Source organism: Somniosus microcephalus, chromosome 26, assembly GCF_052327205.1.
Source record: "Somniosus microcephalus isolate GS21.2 chromosome 26, FLI_Smic_1.0, whole genome shotgun sequence".
NCBI lineage: Eukaryota > Metazoa > Chordata > Chondrichthyes > Squaliformes > Somniosidae > Somniosus > Somniosus microcephalus.
In genome coordinates this window covers 11,890,533-11,905,595 of record NC_141012.1, presented here as the reverse complement: position 1 = coordinate 11,905,595, position 15,063 = coordinate 11,890,533, and the positions used below count along the sequence as shown (strand labels likewise).

Genomic DNA, 15,063 nt, shown 5'->3' with positions numbered 1-15,063 from the left:
GCACTTCAGCTAGTCCCACTGCCCCGCCCTTTCACCTTCGCCCTGCAATTTTTTTTCCTTCAGGTACTTATCCAACTCCACAATTGAGTCTGCCTCCACCACCCTTTCAGGCAGTGCATTCCAGATCCTAACCATTCGCTGCGTAAAAAAGTTTTTCCTCATGTCGCCTTTGGTTCTTCTGCCAATCACCTTAAATCTGTGTCCTCTGGTTCTCGACCCTTCCGCCAATGGGAACAGTTTCTCTCTATCTACTCTGTCTAGACCCCTCATGATTTTGAACACTGCTATCAAATCTCCTCTCGACCTTCTCTGCTCTAAGGAGAACAACCCCAGCTTTTCTAGTCTATCCACGTAACTGAAGTCCCTCATCCCAGAACCATTCTCGTAAATCTTCTCTGCATCCTCTCTAAGGCCTTCACATCCTTCCTAAAGTGCGATGCCCAGAATTGGACACAATACTCCAGTTGAGTCCGAACCAGTGTTTTATAAAGCTTCATCATAACTTCCTTGCTTTTGTGCTCTATGCATCTATTTATAAAGCCCTGGATCCCGTAAGCTTTTTTAACCGCTTTCTCCAGCTGCCCTGCCACCTTCATTGATTTGTGCAAGTCTCTCTGTTCATGCACCCCCTTTAGGATTGTACCCTTTAGTTTATGTTGCCTCTCCTAGTTATTCATACCAAAATGTATCACTTCGCACTTTTCAGTGTTAAATTTCATCTGCAATGTGTCTGCCCATTTCACCAGCCTGTCTGTGTCCTGTTGAAGTCTATCACTCTCCTCCTCACTGTTCACTATACTTCCAAGTTTTGCATCATCTGCAAGTTTTGAAATTGTACCCTGCACTCTCAAGTCCAAGTCATGAATATATATCAAAAAAATCAGTGGTCCTCGTACCGACCCTTGGGGAACACTACCTTCCTCCAGTCCGATAAACAACCATTCACCACTACTCTCATGTACACCACATCAACCGCATTGCCCTCATCAACCCTCTCTGTTACCTCATCAAAAAACTCAATCAAGTTAGTTAAACATGATTTGCCTTTAACAAATCCGTGCTGGCTTTCCTTAATTAATCCACACTTGTCCAAGTGACTGTTAATTTTGTCCCGGATTGTCATTTCTAAAAGCTTCCCCACTACCGAGGTTAAACTGACTGGCCTGTGGTTGCTGGGTTTATCTTTACACCCTTTTTTGAACAAGGGTGTAACATTTGCAATTCTCCAGTCCTCTGGCACCACCCCTGTATCTAAGGAGGATTGGAAGATTATGGCCAGTACCTCTGCGATTTCTACCCTTACTTCCCTCAGCATCCTAGGATACATCCCATCCGGCCCTGGTGACTTATCTACCAGTACCCCCTCCTCATCAATTTTTATCCCATCCAGTATCTCCACTACCTCCTCTCTCACTATGACTTTTTGGCAGCATCTTCCTTGGTGAAGACAGATGCAAAGTCATTTTGTACCTCAACCATGCTTTCCGCCTCCATGCGTAGGTCTCCTTTTTTGCCCCTAATCGGCCCCACCCCTCCTCTTACTACCTGTTTACTATTTATATGCCTATAGAAGACTTTTGAAATCCCTTATGTTAGCTGCCAATTTATTCTCATACTCTCTCTGTGCCCCTCTTATTTTCTTTTACACTTACCCTCTGAACTTTCTATAATCAGCCTGATTCTCACTTGTATACTGGTGTCATATGCACTCTTTTTCTGCTTCATCTTACTCTCTCTCTCTTTCATCATCCAGGGAGCTCTGGCTTTGGTTGCCCTACCTTTCCCGCTCGTGTGAATATACCTCGACTGTATCTGAACCATCTCCATTTTAAAGGCAGCCCATTGTTCGGTTTAGGGAGGAAATTCCAGAGCTTCGGGTCTAGGCAACGGCAGGCACGACGTCAGTGGTGGAGCGATGAAAATCGGCGATACATAAGAGGCCAGAATTGGAGGAGCGCTGAGATCTCGGTGGGTTGTAGGGCTGGAGGAGGTTACAGCCCTACAACCTGCTCCTATCTTCTATGTTTCTATGTCTCTATGTTTCAGACATAGAGAGGGACGAGGCCATGGACGGATTTGAAAACAAGTATGAGAATTTTAAAATCGAGGCATTGCTGGATAGCAGCTAATAGCAGCACAGAAGCAGGTACACACCTAGAATGAGGAGATGAAAGTGGTGCAGACAGTGCTTTTAGGGTAGTCCACTCCAAACCTTGAAGCTCAGAGGGAGCATCTCCCTTTCAAAAGGAATTGCTGAGCCTGAGCATGTGAAGGGGCTGGTGTTAACCAGTAAAGGCCTTTGCTTGGGTTACTACTGGCCGATGTTCCAATGGCTTATGAGGTGATTTACAAGCCGGTAGAACCCATTTTCCTGATGACGCTCGTACAGGTGAGAATGGCTTAGTGTGTCGATGTGGGAGAGTCTGAGTGGGCCAAGTCAGATCTACCGCCCTGTAGCTGATCTGACATTTAGTCAAAATGACAGCAATAAGAGCAAAGCGTGCCTACTACTACATTTCCCACTTCCTCATTGGAAGTTTCGGGAACGATGAGATGCATCTTTAACGGTGTGTGAATTAGACGATACTTTTTACTTGGAAAAAGTGAAATGGAATTGTTAGTTTTGTTTCTAGTCATAGAATACAAAAGCATTGAGGTAATGTTGAATTTGTTCAAGATCTTCAACTGCAATTGGAGTATTGTGTGCTGTTATGGGCACACCAAATATAGAAAGGTTATAAAAGCAATGGAAAAGGTGCAGTGTAGATTCACTGGGAAGTTACCAGGGATGAGGGGTAATGTTACAAAGAGAGACTTGACAAGCTAGGACTTTCTTCTTTTCTTCTTAGGCAGTCCCTCGGAACCGAGGATGACTTGCTTCCACACTAAAGTTGAGTTCTCAGGTGACTGATTAGTCCAATGCGGGACCTACAGTCTCTGTCACAGGTGGGGCAGACAGTGGTTGAAGGGGCGGGGGGGTGGGGTGCTTGGGTTGACGTGCGCTCCTTGCGCTGCTTGTGCTTGGCTTCCGCTTGCTTCCGGCGAAGAGACTCAAGCTGTTCGGCGCCTTCCCGGATGCTTCTCCTCCACTTTGTACGGTCTTGGGCCAGGGATTCCCAGGTGTCGGTGGGGATGTTGCACTTTTTCAAGGCGGCTTTGAGGGTGTCCTTGAAGCGTTTCCTCTGCCCACCTGGAGCTCTCTTGCCGTGTCAGAACTCCGAGTAGAGCGCTTGTTTTGGGAGTCTCGTATCGGGCATGTGGACGATGTGGCCCATCCATCGGAGCTGATCGAGCAGAGTCGGAGCGATCATAATATGATCGAATTCTTCATTAAGATGGAGAATGAAGTAGTTGACTCAGAGACTAGGGTCCTCAATTTAAATAAAAGAAACTACGATGGTCTGAGGAGCAAGTTGGGTAGGATTGATTGGGGAATGGCACTCAAAGGGTTGACGGTGGATAGGCAATGGCAAACATTCAAAGACCGAATGGATGAGCTACAGAATTTGTTCATCCCAGTTTGGCATAAAAATAAAACAAAAAAGGTGACTCAACCGTGGCTAACAAGGGAAATTAGGGATAGCATAAGATCCAAGGAGAGGACATATAAATTGGCCAGAAAAAGCAATAATCCTGAGGATTGGGAGCAGTTTAGGATTCAACAAAGGAGGACAAAGAGATTAATTAAGAAAGGGAAAATAGAATATGAGAGTAAGCTATCAGGAAACATAAAAACTGACTGTAAAAGCTTTTATTGATATGTGAAGAGAAAAAGATTGGTGATGTCAAGCGTAGGTCCCTTGCAGTCAGAATCAGGGGAATTTATAATGGGAAACAAAGAAATGGCAGACCAACTAAATTCATACTTTGGTTCTGTCTTCACAAAGGAGACACAAATAACCTCCCAGAGATGCCGGGGAACATAGGGTCTGATGAAAGGGTGGAACTGAAAGAAATCAGTATTTGTAGGGAGATGGTGTTAGGAAAATTGATGGGACTGAAGGCCGATAAATCCCCAGGGCCTGATAATCTACATCCCAGGGTACTTAAGGAAGTGGCCCTAGAAATAGTAGATGCATTGCTGGTCATCTTCCAGAACTCGATAGACTCTGGAACAGTACCCATGGATTGGAGGGTAGCTAATGTTACCCCACTATTCAAAAAAGGTGGTAGAGAAAAAACAGGGAATTATAGACTGGTAAGCCTGACATCGGTAGTGGGGAAAATGCTAGAGTCTATTATAAAAGATGTAATAGCAGAGCACTTGGAAAGCAGTGACAGGATCGGACAAAGTCAACATGGATTTACAAAAGGTAAATCATGCTTGACTAATCTACTGGAATTTTTTGAGGATGTAACTGGTAAAATAGATAAGGGAGAACCAGTGGATGTGGTGTATTTGGACTTTCAGAAGGCTTTCGATAAGGTCCCACATAAGAGATTAGCGTGTAAAATTAAGGCACATGGGATTGGGGCCAAGGTATTGACTTGGATAGAAAACTGGTTGGCGGACAGAAAGCAAAGAGTTGGAATAAACGGGTCGTTTTCCGAGTGGCAGGCAGTGACTAGTGGGGTACCGCAAGGATCGGTCCTAGGACCCCAGCTGTTCACAATATATATTAATGATCTGGACGAGGGAATTGGATGTAATATCTCCAAATTTGCAGATGACACAAAGCTGGGTGGGAGGGTAAGCTGTGAGGAGGATGTCGTGAAACTCCAGTATGATTTGGACAGGTTGGGTGATTGGGCAGAAAAATGGCAAATGCACTATAATGTGGATAAATGTGAGATTATCCACTTTGGTGGCAAAAACAGGAAGGCAGATTATTATTTGAGTGGCAATAGATTGGGAGAAGGGGAAGTGCAAAGAGACCTGGGTGTTCTTGTGCACCAGTCGCTGAAGGTAAGCATGCAGGTGCAGCAGGCGGTTAAGAAGGCAAATGGTATGTTGGCCTTCGTAGCAAGAGGGTTCGAGTACAGGAACAAGGATGTCTTGCTACAGTTGTACAGGGCCTTGGTGAGACCACACCTTGAGTACTGTGTGCAGTTTTGGTCGCCTTACCTGAGGAAGGATGTTCTTGCCATGGAAGGAGTGCAGCGAAGATTCACCAGGCTGATACCTGGGATGGCAGGAATGATGTATGAGGAGAGATTGTGTCGATTGGGCTTATACTCACTGGAGTTTAGAAGATTGAGAGGGGATCTCATCGAAACCTATAAAATTCTGTCAGGCCTGGACAGACTAGATGCAGGAAGGATGTTTCTGATGGCTGGGGAGTCCAGAACCAGGAGTCATAATCTAAGGATAAGGGGTAAGCCATTTAGGACTGAAATGAGGAGGAATTTCTTCACCCAGAGAGTGGTGAACCTGTGGAATTCTCTGCCACAGAGGGCGGTGGAGGCCAGTTCATTAAATATATTCAAGAAAGAGTTGGATATATTTCTTAAGGCTAAAGGGATCAAGGGATATGGGGAGAAGGCAGGGACAGGGTACTGAATTTGGATGATCAGCCATGATCTCATTGAATGGCGGAGCAGGCTCGAAGGGCCGAATGGCCTACTCCTGCTCCTATCTTCTATGTTTCTATGTTTCTATGTCAAAGCTTCGATGCTGGGGATGTTGGCCTGAGCGAGAACACTGACGTTGGTGCGCCTTTATCCATTGGCTCAGAGAGGTTGAGGTGTGACTGCCCAAAAAGTTGATCAAAGGATAAATAGTGATGACTTATTTCCATTGATTGGTAAGAAGATAATAAAAGGGCACAAATTTAAGAAGAATTGAAGGGGAGGTTGGGGAAAAACCTCTTTACACTGAGGGCAGTTAGAATGTGGTGTTCTCTGCCAAATGCCTTTCATTGCTGAAGCTGTGTCTGTAATGCATTTTATAAAAAAAAAGGGATTTAGATAGAAAAAGGAGAATAAAAAAGGGTGTGCGGATTGAGTGGGATTAGACTAGGTGGCTCATGTTTAATCTTAAATCCTTTGAGAATTGTGAGGGGCTGTGGCTGGAAGGAGTTACTGAGCCTGAACATGCGAGGGAGCTGAAACCCCATCAATCGAGATGAAGCCAGTGCTTGACCCGGTTTCAACTCTGCCCATTAATCCAGCTCCCTCATAGGGCCGGGCCTAGCAACACTGCCCATGTATCCAGCTCCCTCACACGGCCGGGGCTAGCAACTCTGCCCATTAGTCCAGCTCCCTTGTACGGCCGGGGCTAGCAACTCTGCCCATTAATCCAGCCCCCTCGTACGGCTGGGCCTAGCGACTCTGCCCATTAATCCAGCTCCCTTGTACGGCCGGGCCTAGCAACTCTGCCCATTAATCCAGCTCCCTCATAGGGCCGGGCCTAGCAACTCTGCCCATTAATCCAGCCCCCTCGTACGGCTGGGCCTAGCAACTCTGCCCATTAATCCAGCTCCCTCATAGGGCCGGGCCTAGCAACTCTGCCCATTAATCCAGCCCCCTCGTACGGCTGGGCCTAGCGACTCTGCCCATTAATCCAGCTCCCTTGTACGGCCGGGCCTAGCAACTCTGCCCATTAATCCAGCTCCCTCCTACGGCCGGGCCTAGCAACTCTGCCCATTAATCCAGCCCCCTCGTACGGCTGGGCCTAGCGACTCTGCCCATTAATCCAGCTCCCTTGTACGGCCGGGCCTAGCAACTCTGCCCATTAATCCAGCTCCCTCATAGGGCCGGGCCTAGCAACTCTGCCCATTAATCCAGCCCCCTCGTACGGCCGGTACCAGCAGCTCTGCCCATTAATCCAGCCCCCTCGTACAGCCGGGCCCAGCAACTCTGCCCATTAATCCAGCCCCCTCATACGGCCGGGCCCAGCAACTCTGCCCATTAATCCAGCTCCCTTGTACGGCCGGGCCTAGCAACTCTGCTGATTAATCCAGCTCCCTCCTACGGCCGGGCCTAGCGACTCTGCCCATTAATCCAGCTCCCTCGTACGGCCGGGCCTAGCAACTCTGCCCATTAATCCAGCCCCCTCATACGGCTGGGCCTAGCGACTATGCCCATTAATCCAGCTCCCTCGTACGGCCGGGCCTAGCAACTCTGCCCATTAATCCAGCCCCCTCGTACGGCCGGGCCTAGCAACTCTGCCCATTAATCCAGCCCCCTCGTACGGCTGGGCCTAGCAACTCTGCCCATTAATCCAGCTCCCTCCTACGGCCGGGCCTAGCAACTCTGCCCATTAATCCAGCCCCCTCGTACGGCTGGGCCTAGCGACTCTGCCCATTAATCCAGCTCCCTTGTACGGCCGGGCCTAGCAACTCTGCCCATTAATCCAGCTCCCTCATAGGGCCGGGCCTAGCAACTCTGCCCATTAATCCAGCCCCCTCGTACGGCCGGTACCAGCAGCTCTGCCCATTAATCCAGCCCCCTCGTACAGCCGGGCCCAGCAACTCTGCCCATTAATCCAGCCCCCTCATACGGCCGGGCCCAGCAACTCTGCCCATTAATCCAGCTCCCTTGTACGGCCGGGCCTAGCAACTCTGCTGATTAATCCAGCTCCCTCCTACGGCCGGGCCTAGCGACTCTGCCCATTAATCCAGCTCCCTCGTACGGCCGGGCCTAGCAACTCTGCCCATTAATCCAGCCCCCTCATACGGCTGGGCCTAGCGACTATGCCCATTAATCCAGCTCCCTCGTACGGCCGGGCCTTGCGACTCTGTCCATTAATCCAGCTCCCTCGTACGGCCGGGCCTTGCGACTCTGTCCATTAATCCAGCTCCCTCGTACGGCCGGGCCTAGCAACTCTGCCAAGTCATTATTTCCCAATTCACTTCATCAGCAATTTTTTAAAAAAACGCCCCTTTTTGAATAAAAAAAAGTCTGAAAAGCATAATATTAAAATTAATTTATTGTGATTGTTTTGACTATTAGAAGCAATAAGTGGTATTGATGTGGATTCCTTAGTTGTGGATATTACATTATTTTTGATGTGATACAGCATTAATAGGTTTGAAATCCGTGGTTATATAGGGCAATGCAAGATATCCTGGCTTTTTAAATGATAGAATTAGAAGCTCATTACTGTAAAAGGATGGGTTTTGGAAATGCAATTCCACCTCGGGGACCTATATTACATTTTTTATTTCGTGGCAAGGAACGCATTTTAGAAAATTAGCGCTGGCGGGTATGAGTGAAACATACAGATTGAGTATTAAAGGAGAAACATTTGGTAGTAATTTATAAACTGCTGTTCTGAGGACATCTATTTTGCTGATTGATTCTGGAACTGCTACTGTGTGACAAAACAAAATCATAGTTCTTCAACAAAAGGTTGCAGTGAATGTCTTCTAAACAGTCTCAACACTTAAACAGGCATCCAGGATGTGGTAGGTTCTGGAAGGTTTTCAACATTAACTCTCCCTGCATCTTGTTTCACTGTTGATGTAGCGGAATCCAGTTGACTGTGGACCTTAAAAAAACATTTTTTAAAAATTTGTTTTTATGGGATGTGGACGTCACTGGTAAGGCCAGCATTTATTGCCCATCCCTAATTGCCCTGGAGAAGGTGGTGGTGAGCCGCCTTCTTGAACCGCTACAGTCCGTGTGGTGAAGGTGCTCCCACGGAGGGAGGGAGTTCCAGGATTTTGACCCAACAACGATGAAGGATCGGCGATATACTTCTAAGTCAGGATGATGTGTGACTTGGAGGGGAACTTGGAGGTGCTGCCCTTGTCCTTCTAGGTGGAAGAGGTCGCGGGTTTGGGAGGTGCTGCCGAAGAAGCCTTGGTGGGTTGCTGCAGTGCATCTTGTAGATGGTACACACTGTAGCCACGGTACGCCGGTGGTGGAGTGAGTGAGTGTTTATGATGGTGATGGGATGCCAATCAAGCGGGCTGCTTTGTCTTGGATGGTGCCAAGCTTCTTGAGTGTTGTTGGAGCTGCACTCATCCAGGCAAGTGGAGGGTATTCCATCACACTCCTGACTTGTGCCTTGTAGATGGTGAAAAGGCTTTGGGGAGTCAGGAGGTGAGACACTCGCCACAAAATACCCAGCCTCCGACCTGCTCTTGTTGCCGCAGTATTTATGTGGCTGGTCCAGTTAAGTTTCTGAGGACTGAGTGAGTTGTCTCCCTCCCACCTTGCATTACACCTTCCCAGAAAACACGATGAGCTCAGAAACGGCAGCTCTTGGCCCCTTCCCTGCCCCTCTGTCTCTCGCTCCCCTTACCCACACACTATTACTGACAGAAGAACAGATTCCAGAAAGTCTCTTTAGAATAAGCGGCCATCACCATCTCAGTGCTTCAAAGGAGAGTGTTGTGGAGGAAAACGACGTGGGCACAGCTGAAATGTTTAAACCACTTTGGATATTCCCGGTTCGATTGAATTGCATGTGGCCACGTGCGCTCTTTCTCTGTGAGATTTTAGCTTCCTTATTTAGAACCCAAACTGACCAAAAGAGACTTGGAACTGAGAATAATTTTTTACTGGTACAGTAGGAGGTCCCAAACAGCCCTGAAATTTCAGGAATGTCCCTGAATTTATTCACACAGTAATGGTTCCAAACAAAACCCTGTGTTCGTACTTCTTGATGAAGATGACATTCCCTAAATCCACATTAATATATCCTGACTCTGCGCTTGGACTGAGTTTCTTGTATAGCAGTCATAGGAGGGACTGCAGATCTGTCAGGGGTGTCCGGGAGTTGGGTTCTGACAGTGAAATCTGGATTAACATAAGAACATAAGAATTAGGAGCAGGAGTAGGCCATTCAATAAGATCATGGCTAATCTTCAACCTCAACTCCACTTTCCCGCCCAATCTCCATATCCCTCGATTCCCCTAGAGTCCAAAAATCTATTGATCTCAGCCTTGAATATACTCAACGACTGAGCCTCCACAGCCCTTCGGTTAGAGAATCCCAAAGATTCACAATCCACTGAGTGAAGAAATTCCTCCTCATCTCAGTCTTAAATGGCCGACCCCTTATCCTGAGACTATGACCTCTAGCTCTAGACTCTCCGGCCAGGCAAAACATCCTCTCAGCAATGAATACGATAGCAAAATACTGTGGATGCTGGAAATCTGAAATAACAACAGAAAACGCTGGAAAAACTCAGCAGGCCAGGCAACATCCGTGGAGAGAGAAACAGAGTTAATGTTTCAGGTCGAAGAACTTTCGTCAGAACTGGCCAGTTAACTCTGTTTCTCTCTCCATGGATGCTGCCTGGCCTGCTGAGTTTTTCCAGCGTTTTCTGTTGTTCTCTCAGCAACTACCCTGTCAATCCCCCTCAGAATCTTATACGTTTCAATGAGATAACTGAGTCAAACATGGAGTTCCCAGCTACTTTTCCCATTCCTGAAGTCAGACCGGGTCAATTTGTCCTGTTGTAAACTTCCAATTAAAACTTTAGATTGGTAAGAGCTTTTTGGACCTTCATGTAGCATTTTTTAAGGACCTGAAACCAGTGCTGTGACTTGGCCAACACCACAATTTAGAAACCTCACCAACCAGCTCCTATACAAACCATGGTTGTAATTTTGCAGTTGTGTAATCAATAGTAATATAATGAGGGCTCTGAAAGGACCAGCGTGACTAGTGAAACGTTGCATTAGATATTTTGCACTGCTTGTTGAGTTTGTAATGTGTTCCGAGTAGTTGGGGGAGGATGAATCTCTTGTTTATTAGTGTCAGAGTGAGAACACAAAAACAGAAACAAAGGGGGTGATTTTCTCAATGGGGAGCTTTTGGAGGCGGGACTCCCACTTGTCGGGTTTTTATCCCGCCTCCATCAACTTTTGACCAACCCGCGCTATTTTCCCTTGATTGACCTTGTTAAGCCTGCCCAGCGGGCTTAGCAGGCCAATTAAAGGAAAGCCGGTTGCAGAGCACGTCAGCGTATGACCTGTCGTCTGTCAAAAAAATTTTGACAAATGAATTGTCATCGTTTGACAGCTGTGTGAAGCTGTCAAACAGTGACATTCTCTGCAGTTTGACGAGGTCTTGCATACAAGACATCATCAACCTTCTTTCTTTTACAGAATTGAGATATTTGTTGCATCTGAGAATGCAATGTACATCTCTCATCTGCAACACGGAGTTGCGAGACTCTCCGTATAGAAACCGACTGAAGCCTGCAGGAAGAAACAAAGGTAAGTACACTTTGAAAAACACTTAGGACTTACCTCAGACACTCACCTCTCCACACTTGCACCCATCACTTACCTTCACACCACACTTGCACCCTCCCCCCCCCCGACCCCCGCAGACCCAGGAGTCGCCTCGCTGAGCTGGTGGGTTTTGGTGCCGTCGGGAAGCCCGCACTTGTGAGGGCAAAAACGGGATAACCTTATTTTCTGCCTGTTAACAGGCAGTTAATAGGCTTTAATCCCTTCCCGCCTCCAAGGAGACTGCAACCTGCCTCCTGGGAAGATGGCATGGAGGCAGGTTGGGGGTGGGTTTGCCACCTGCCCCCAAATCCTGCCATTTTCCCGGCAGTCACGCCTCCATACCTGCCTCCTTGGGGCTGAGAAAATTGCCCCCAAAGAGTTAATTTAAAGAAGGGAGGACTGTGCTATTATTCAAGTAAGGGGTGGGACTTTAGTTGAAAAGTCTTGAATTTAGACCTGTTATTATAAGCAAGAGTTCTTTCATAACTGTAAGTGCCATTGCAGAGATGCTTGGTTGAAAAAGGAAAAGTTATTTTAAACTTTTCTTAATGCTTTTGGTCCTCACTTTAAAAACCCACCCTTGAGTCTGATGTTACAGGTCAATATCTGTAGAACTGGCCTGGCCTGAATGAAACCACTTTCTCTGGTGAATAAATGGTATTTTTAATCACAACCTCCTGTGCCCAATTTGAGATTTAATGCAAGAGAGGGAGAAAGATTGACTGGGGTGTAGTATGTACTAAAATAAAAAGGTAAAAAAACACTTTTTTTATTCATTCACGGGATGTGGGTGTCTCTAGCAAGGCCAGCATTTATTACCCATCCCTAATTTAGAAGGTTAAGGGGTGATCTGATCGAAGTTTTCAGGATATTAAGGGGAACAGATAGGGTAGATAGAGAGAAACTATTTCCGCTGGTTGGGGAGTCTAGGACTAGGGGGCATAGTCTAAAAATTAGAGCCAGACCTTTCAGGAGTGAAATTAGGAAACACTTCTACACACAAAGGGTGGTAGGAGTTTGGAACTCTCTTCCGCAAACGGCAATTGATGCTAGATCAATTGTTAATTTTAAATCGGAGATTGATGGATTTTTGTTAACTAAAGGTATTAAGGGATATGAGCCAAAGATGGGTATATGGAGTTATGTAAGAAGTCACACAACACCAGGTTATAGTCCAATAGCTTTATTTGAAATCACAAGCTTTCGGAGCGCTGCTCCTTCGTCAGGTGAAGTGGAGAAATGCATAAAGACACAGCTTATATAGTCAGAGAATAATGTCAGATGTTTACAGGTAATGTTTCCAACTGCCATTTATCATACCTTGGCAGAGAGATAATCACAGCAATCAAAGGTGTGAATGGTGTCCAAACAGGTCAGTCAGGAAAACATTACATCAAAGAACAATGAGGTGGGGTCACAAGGGGTCAAATATTGCAGATGCTGGGGTCTGTATGAAAAACAAAAAAACAGACAAAAAACTTTTTTTTTGCTGGAAATCACAGCAGGTCCGGCCGCATCTGTGTAGAGAGAACAAGCCAATGTCGACTCGAGTCTGGATGACCCTGCGTCAGGTGGGGTTACATGTAGCGTGACATGAACCCAAGATCTCGGTTGAGGCCGTCCTCACGGGTGCGGAACTTGGCTATCAGTTTCTGCTCAACGATTTTGCATTGTCATGTGTCTCGAAGGCCGCCTTGGAGAATGCTTACCCGAAGATCGGAGGCTGAATGTCCTTGACTGCTGAAGTGTTCCCCGACTGGGAGGGAACACTCCTGCCTGGTGATTGTTGCGCGGTGTCCGTTCATCCGTTGTCGCAGTGTCTGCATGGTCTCGCCGATGTACCATGCTCCGGGGCATCCTTTCCTGCAACGTATGAGGTAGACAACGTTGGCCGAGTCACATGAGTATGTACCATGTACCTGGTGGGTGGTGTCCTCACGTGTGATGATGGTATCTGTGTTGATGATCTGGCATGTCTTGCAGAGGTTGCTGTGGCAGGGTTGTGTGGTGTCGTGGTCGCTGTTCTCCTGAAAGCTGGGTAATTTGCTGCGAACGATGGTCTGTTTGAGGTTAGGCGGCTGTTTGAAAGCGAGTAGTGGAGGCGTGGGGATGGCCTTAGCGAGGTGTTCATCGTCATCGATGACATGTTGAAGGCTGCGAAGAACATGGCGTAGTTTCTCTGCTCCGGGGAAGTACTGGATGACGAAGGGTACTCTGTTGGTTGTGTCCCGTGTTTGTCTTCTGAGGAGGTCTATGCGATTTTTCGCGGTGGCCCGTCGGAACTGTCGATCAACAAGTCGAGCGTCATATCCCGTTCTTACAAGGGCGTCTTTCAGTGTCTGTAGGTGTCCATCGCGTTCCTCCTCGTCTGAGCAGATCCTGTGTATTCGCAGGGCTTGTCCATGGAGTTAGGTTGCAGCCATCTCGAGGGGCTAAATGGCCTCCACCTGTTCCTATGTTCCCTTGAGAAGGTGGTGGTGAGCCGCCTTCTTGAACAGCTGCAATCCATTTGGTGAAGGTGCTCCCACAGTGCTGTTAGGGAGGGAGTTCCAAGATTTTGACCCAGCAACGATGAAGGAACGGTGATATATTTCCAAGTTAGGTTGGTATGCGACTTGGAGGGGATCTTGGCGGTGGTGGTGTTCCCATGCGCCTGCTGCCCTTGTCCTTCTAGGTGGTAGAGGTCCTCCTGGGAAACCTGATGTTTCCCTACCTCTACTTGCTTTAAAAACTGCAAAATCTCTAACTTCTTCAAGTTCTGATGAAAGGTCATCCATGTTCCTCTCTCCACGGATGCTGCCTGACCTGCCGAGTGTTTCCAGCATTTTCTGCTTTTATTTCAGATTTCCAGCGTCCGCAGTATTTTGCATTTGAATGCTCAACTGTTTAAATTTAAAAATTAAATTGAAAGGCCTGATCAATGAATATCAGTGTTTTTTTTTAAAAGTGATATTTTAATTTTGTGTCTTTAGGTACTCCACATTCTTTGTCTGAAGAAGAGAACAGTATCACAGCACCCAACACTGAGAGAGCAGCTGTAACCATTCAGTCGCAGTATAGGAGGTACCAGCAACGCAAAAAACATGAAAGGAACCTGTAAAGGACGTGATGTGTCTTGATGAGGGCTTCGCTATAACGTGTAATGGTTGCATTCCCTTGTAATGTAGTGCCAAGTGCTGGGAGATTAAAATTAGCAATCAACCGATGATGGTTCTGTTGTTAGATACCACAGGCCTCAAACAAAAAAGTAGATGTTAATCAATGTTCATCCTTATAAGGTAAGCATCTCCTTGTCTGTAACTTGTTGATATGTACTATTCCACTGTTTTTAATAAAGACCAGGAGAAATGTTTGGGGGTAACACTTGCAGCTACTTGAAGGTTTAACATGCACCAGACACTGGTTGTAGACAGGGTGCAAAGTGAAGGCAATGCTCCCTCTAAGCTGCGTGCGTGCGCAGCCCTGCAGTACTCTGCAAGGTCCCACGCAGGCCGCTCACAAGCTTCTCCATTTGAAATACTGCAGAAATTTAAAGGGACCGCACATTGAAATAATCCGGTCGCGCACAACAAAGATGACTTAGTGGGAACATTGAGTGGAGGTACAGTCAATGTCATGAGCTGGGCTTCATTTCTGCCCAGTGTCAAGGGTTGAAAGCTTCCTCGACCAAATGGCTGTAATTGTCCTTTGTGAAATGAATGTGTCAGGTCTGAACCCAGTTCCTTTTGAACACGAGTCCACAGTACAAAATTAAGTAGCCCAAATTAGTAGGTGTTACGCAGATGCCATTAGGATGGCTGATGCAGGAAATGGAAAAGTTACATTGGTGCAGTGGCAGGTTTTTGTTCTGAGGCTATGGGTCTTGGACCATTATTGGTGCATTCCCTGTCTAATTCAGGCTGCACCAGGTCTTGGTGTGCTTGATGTTAA

At 46.9% G+C, this 15,063-nt stretch overlaps 1 protein-coding gene across 2 annotated transcripts in view; it reads left to right on the top strand.

Annotated features, from left to right (window-relative positions):
• The window catches only part of LOC147100289 (uncharacterized), a 46,670-nt gene extending 32,185 nt beyond the window's left edge, over positions 1–14,485 (top strand). For both annotated transcript variants that reach the window (XM_085967841.1, XM_085967840.1), the window contains one exon: positions 14,106–14,485. In XM_085967841.1, the coding sequence (XP_085823967.1) occupies positions 14,106–14,233 (128 nt within the window). In that variant the 3' untranslated portion in view covers positions 14,234–14,485. The remainder of the gene's footprint in view (positions 1–14,105) is intronic.
• The last annotated feature ends 578 nt before the right edge of the window (positions 14,486–15,063 follow it).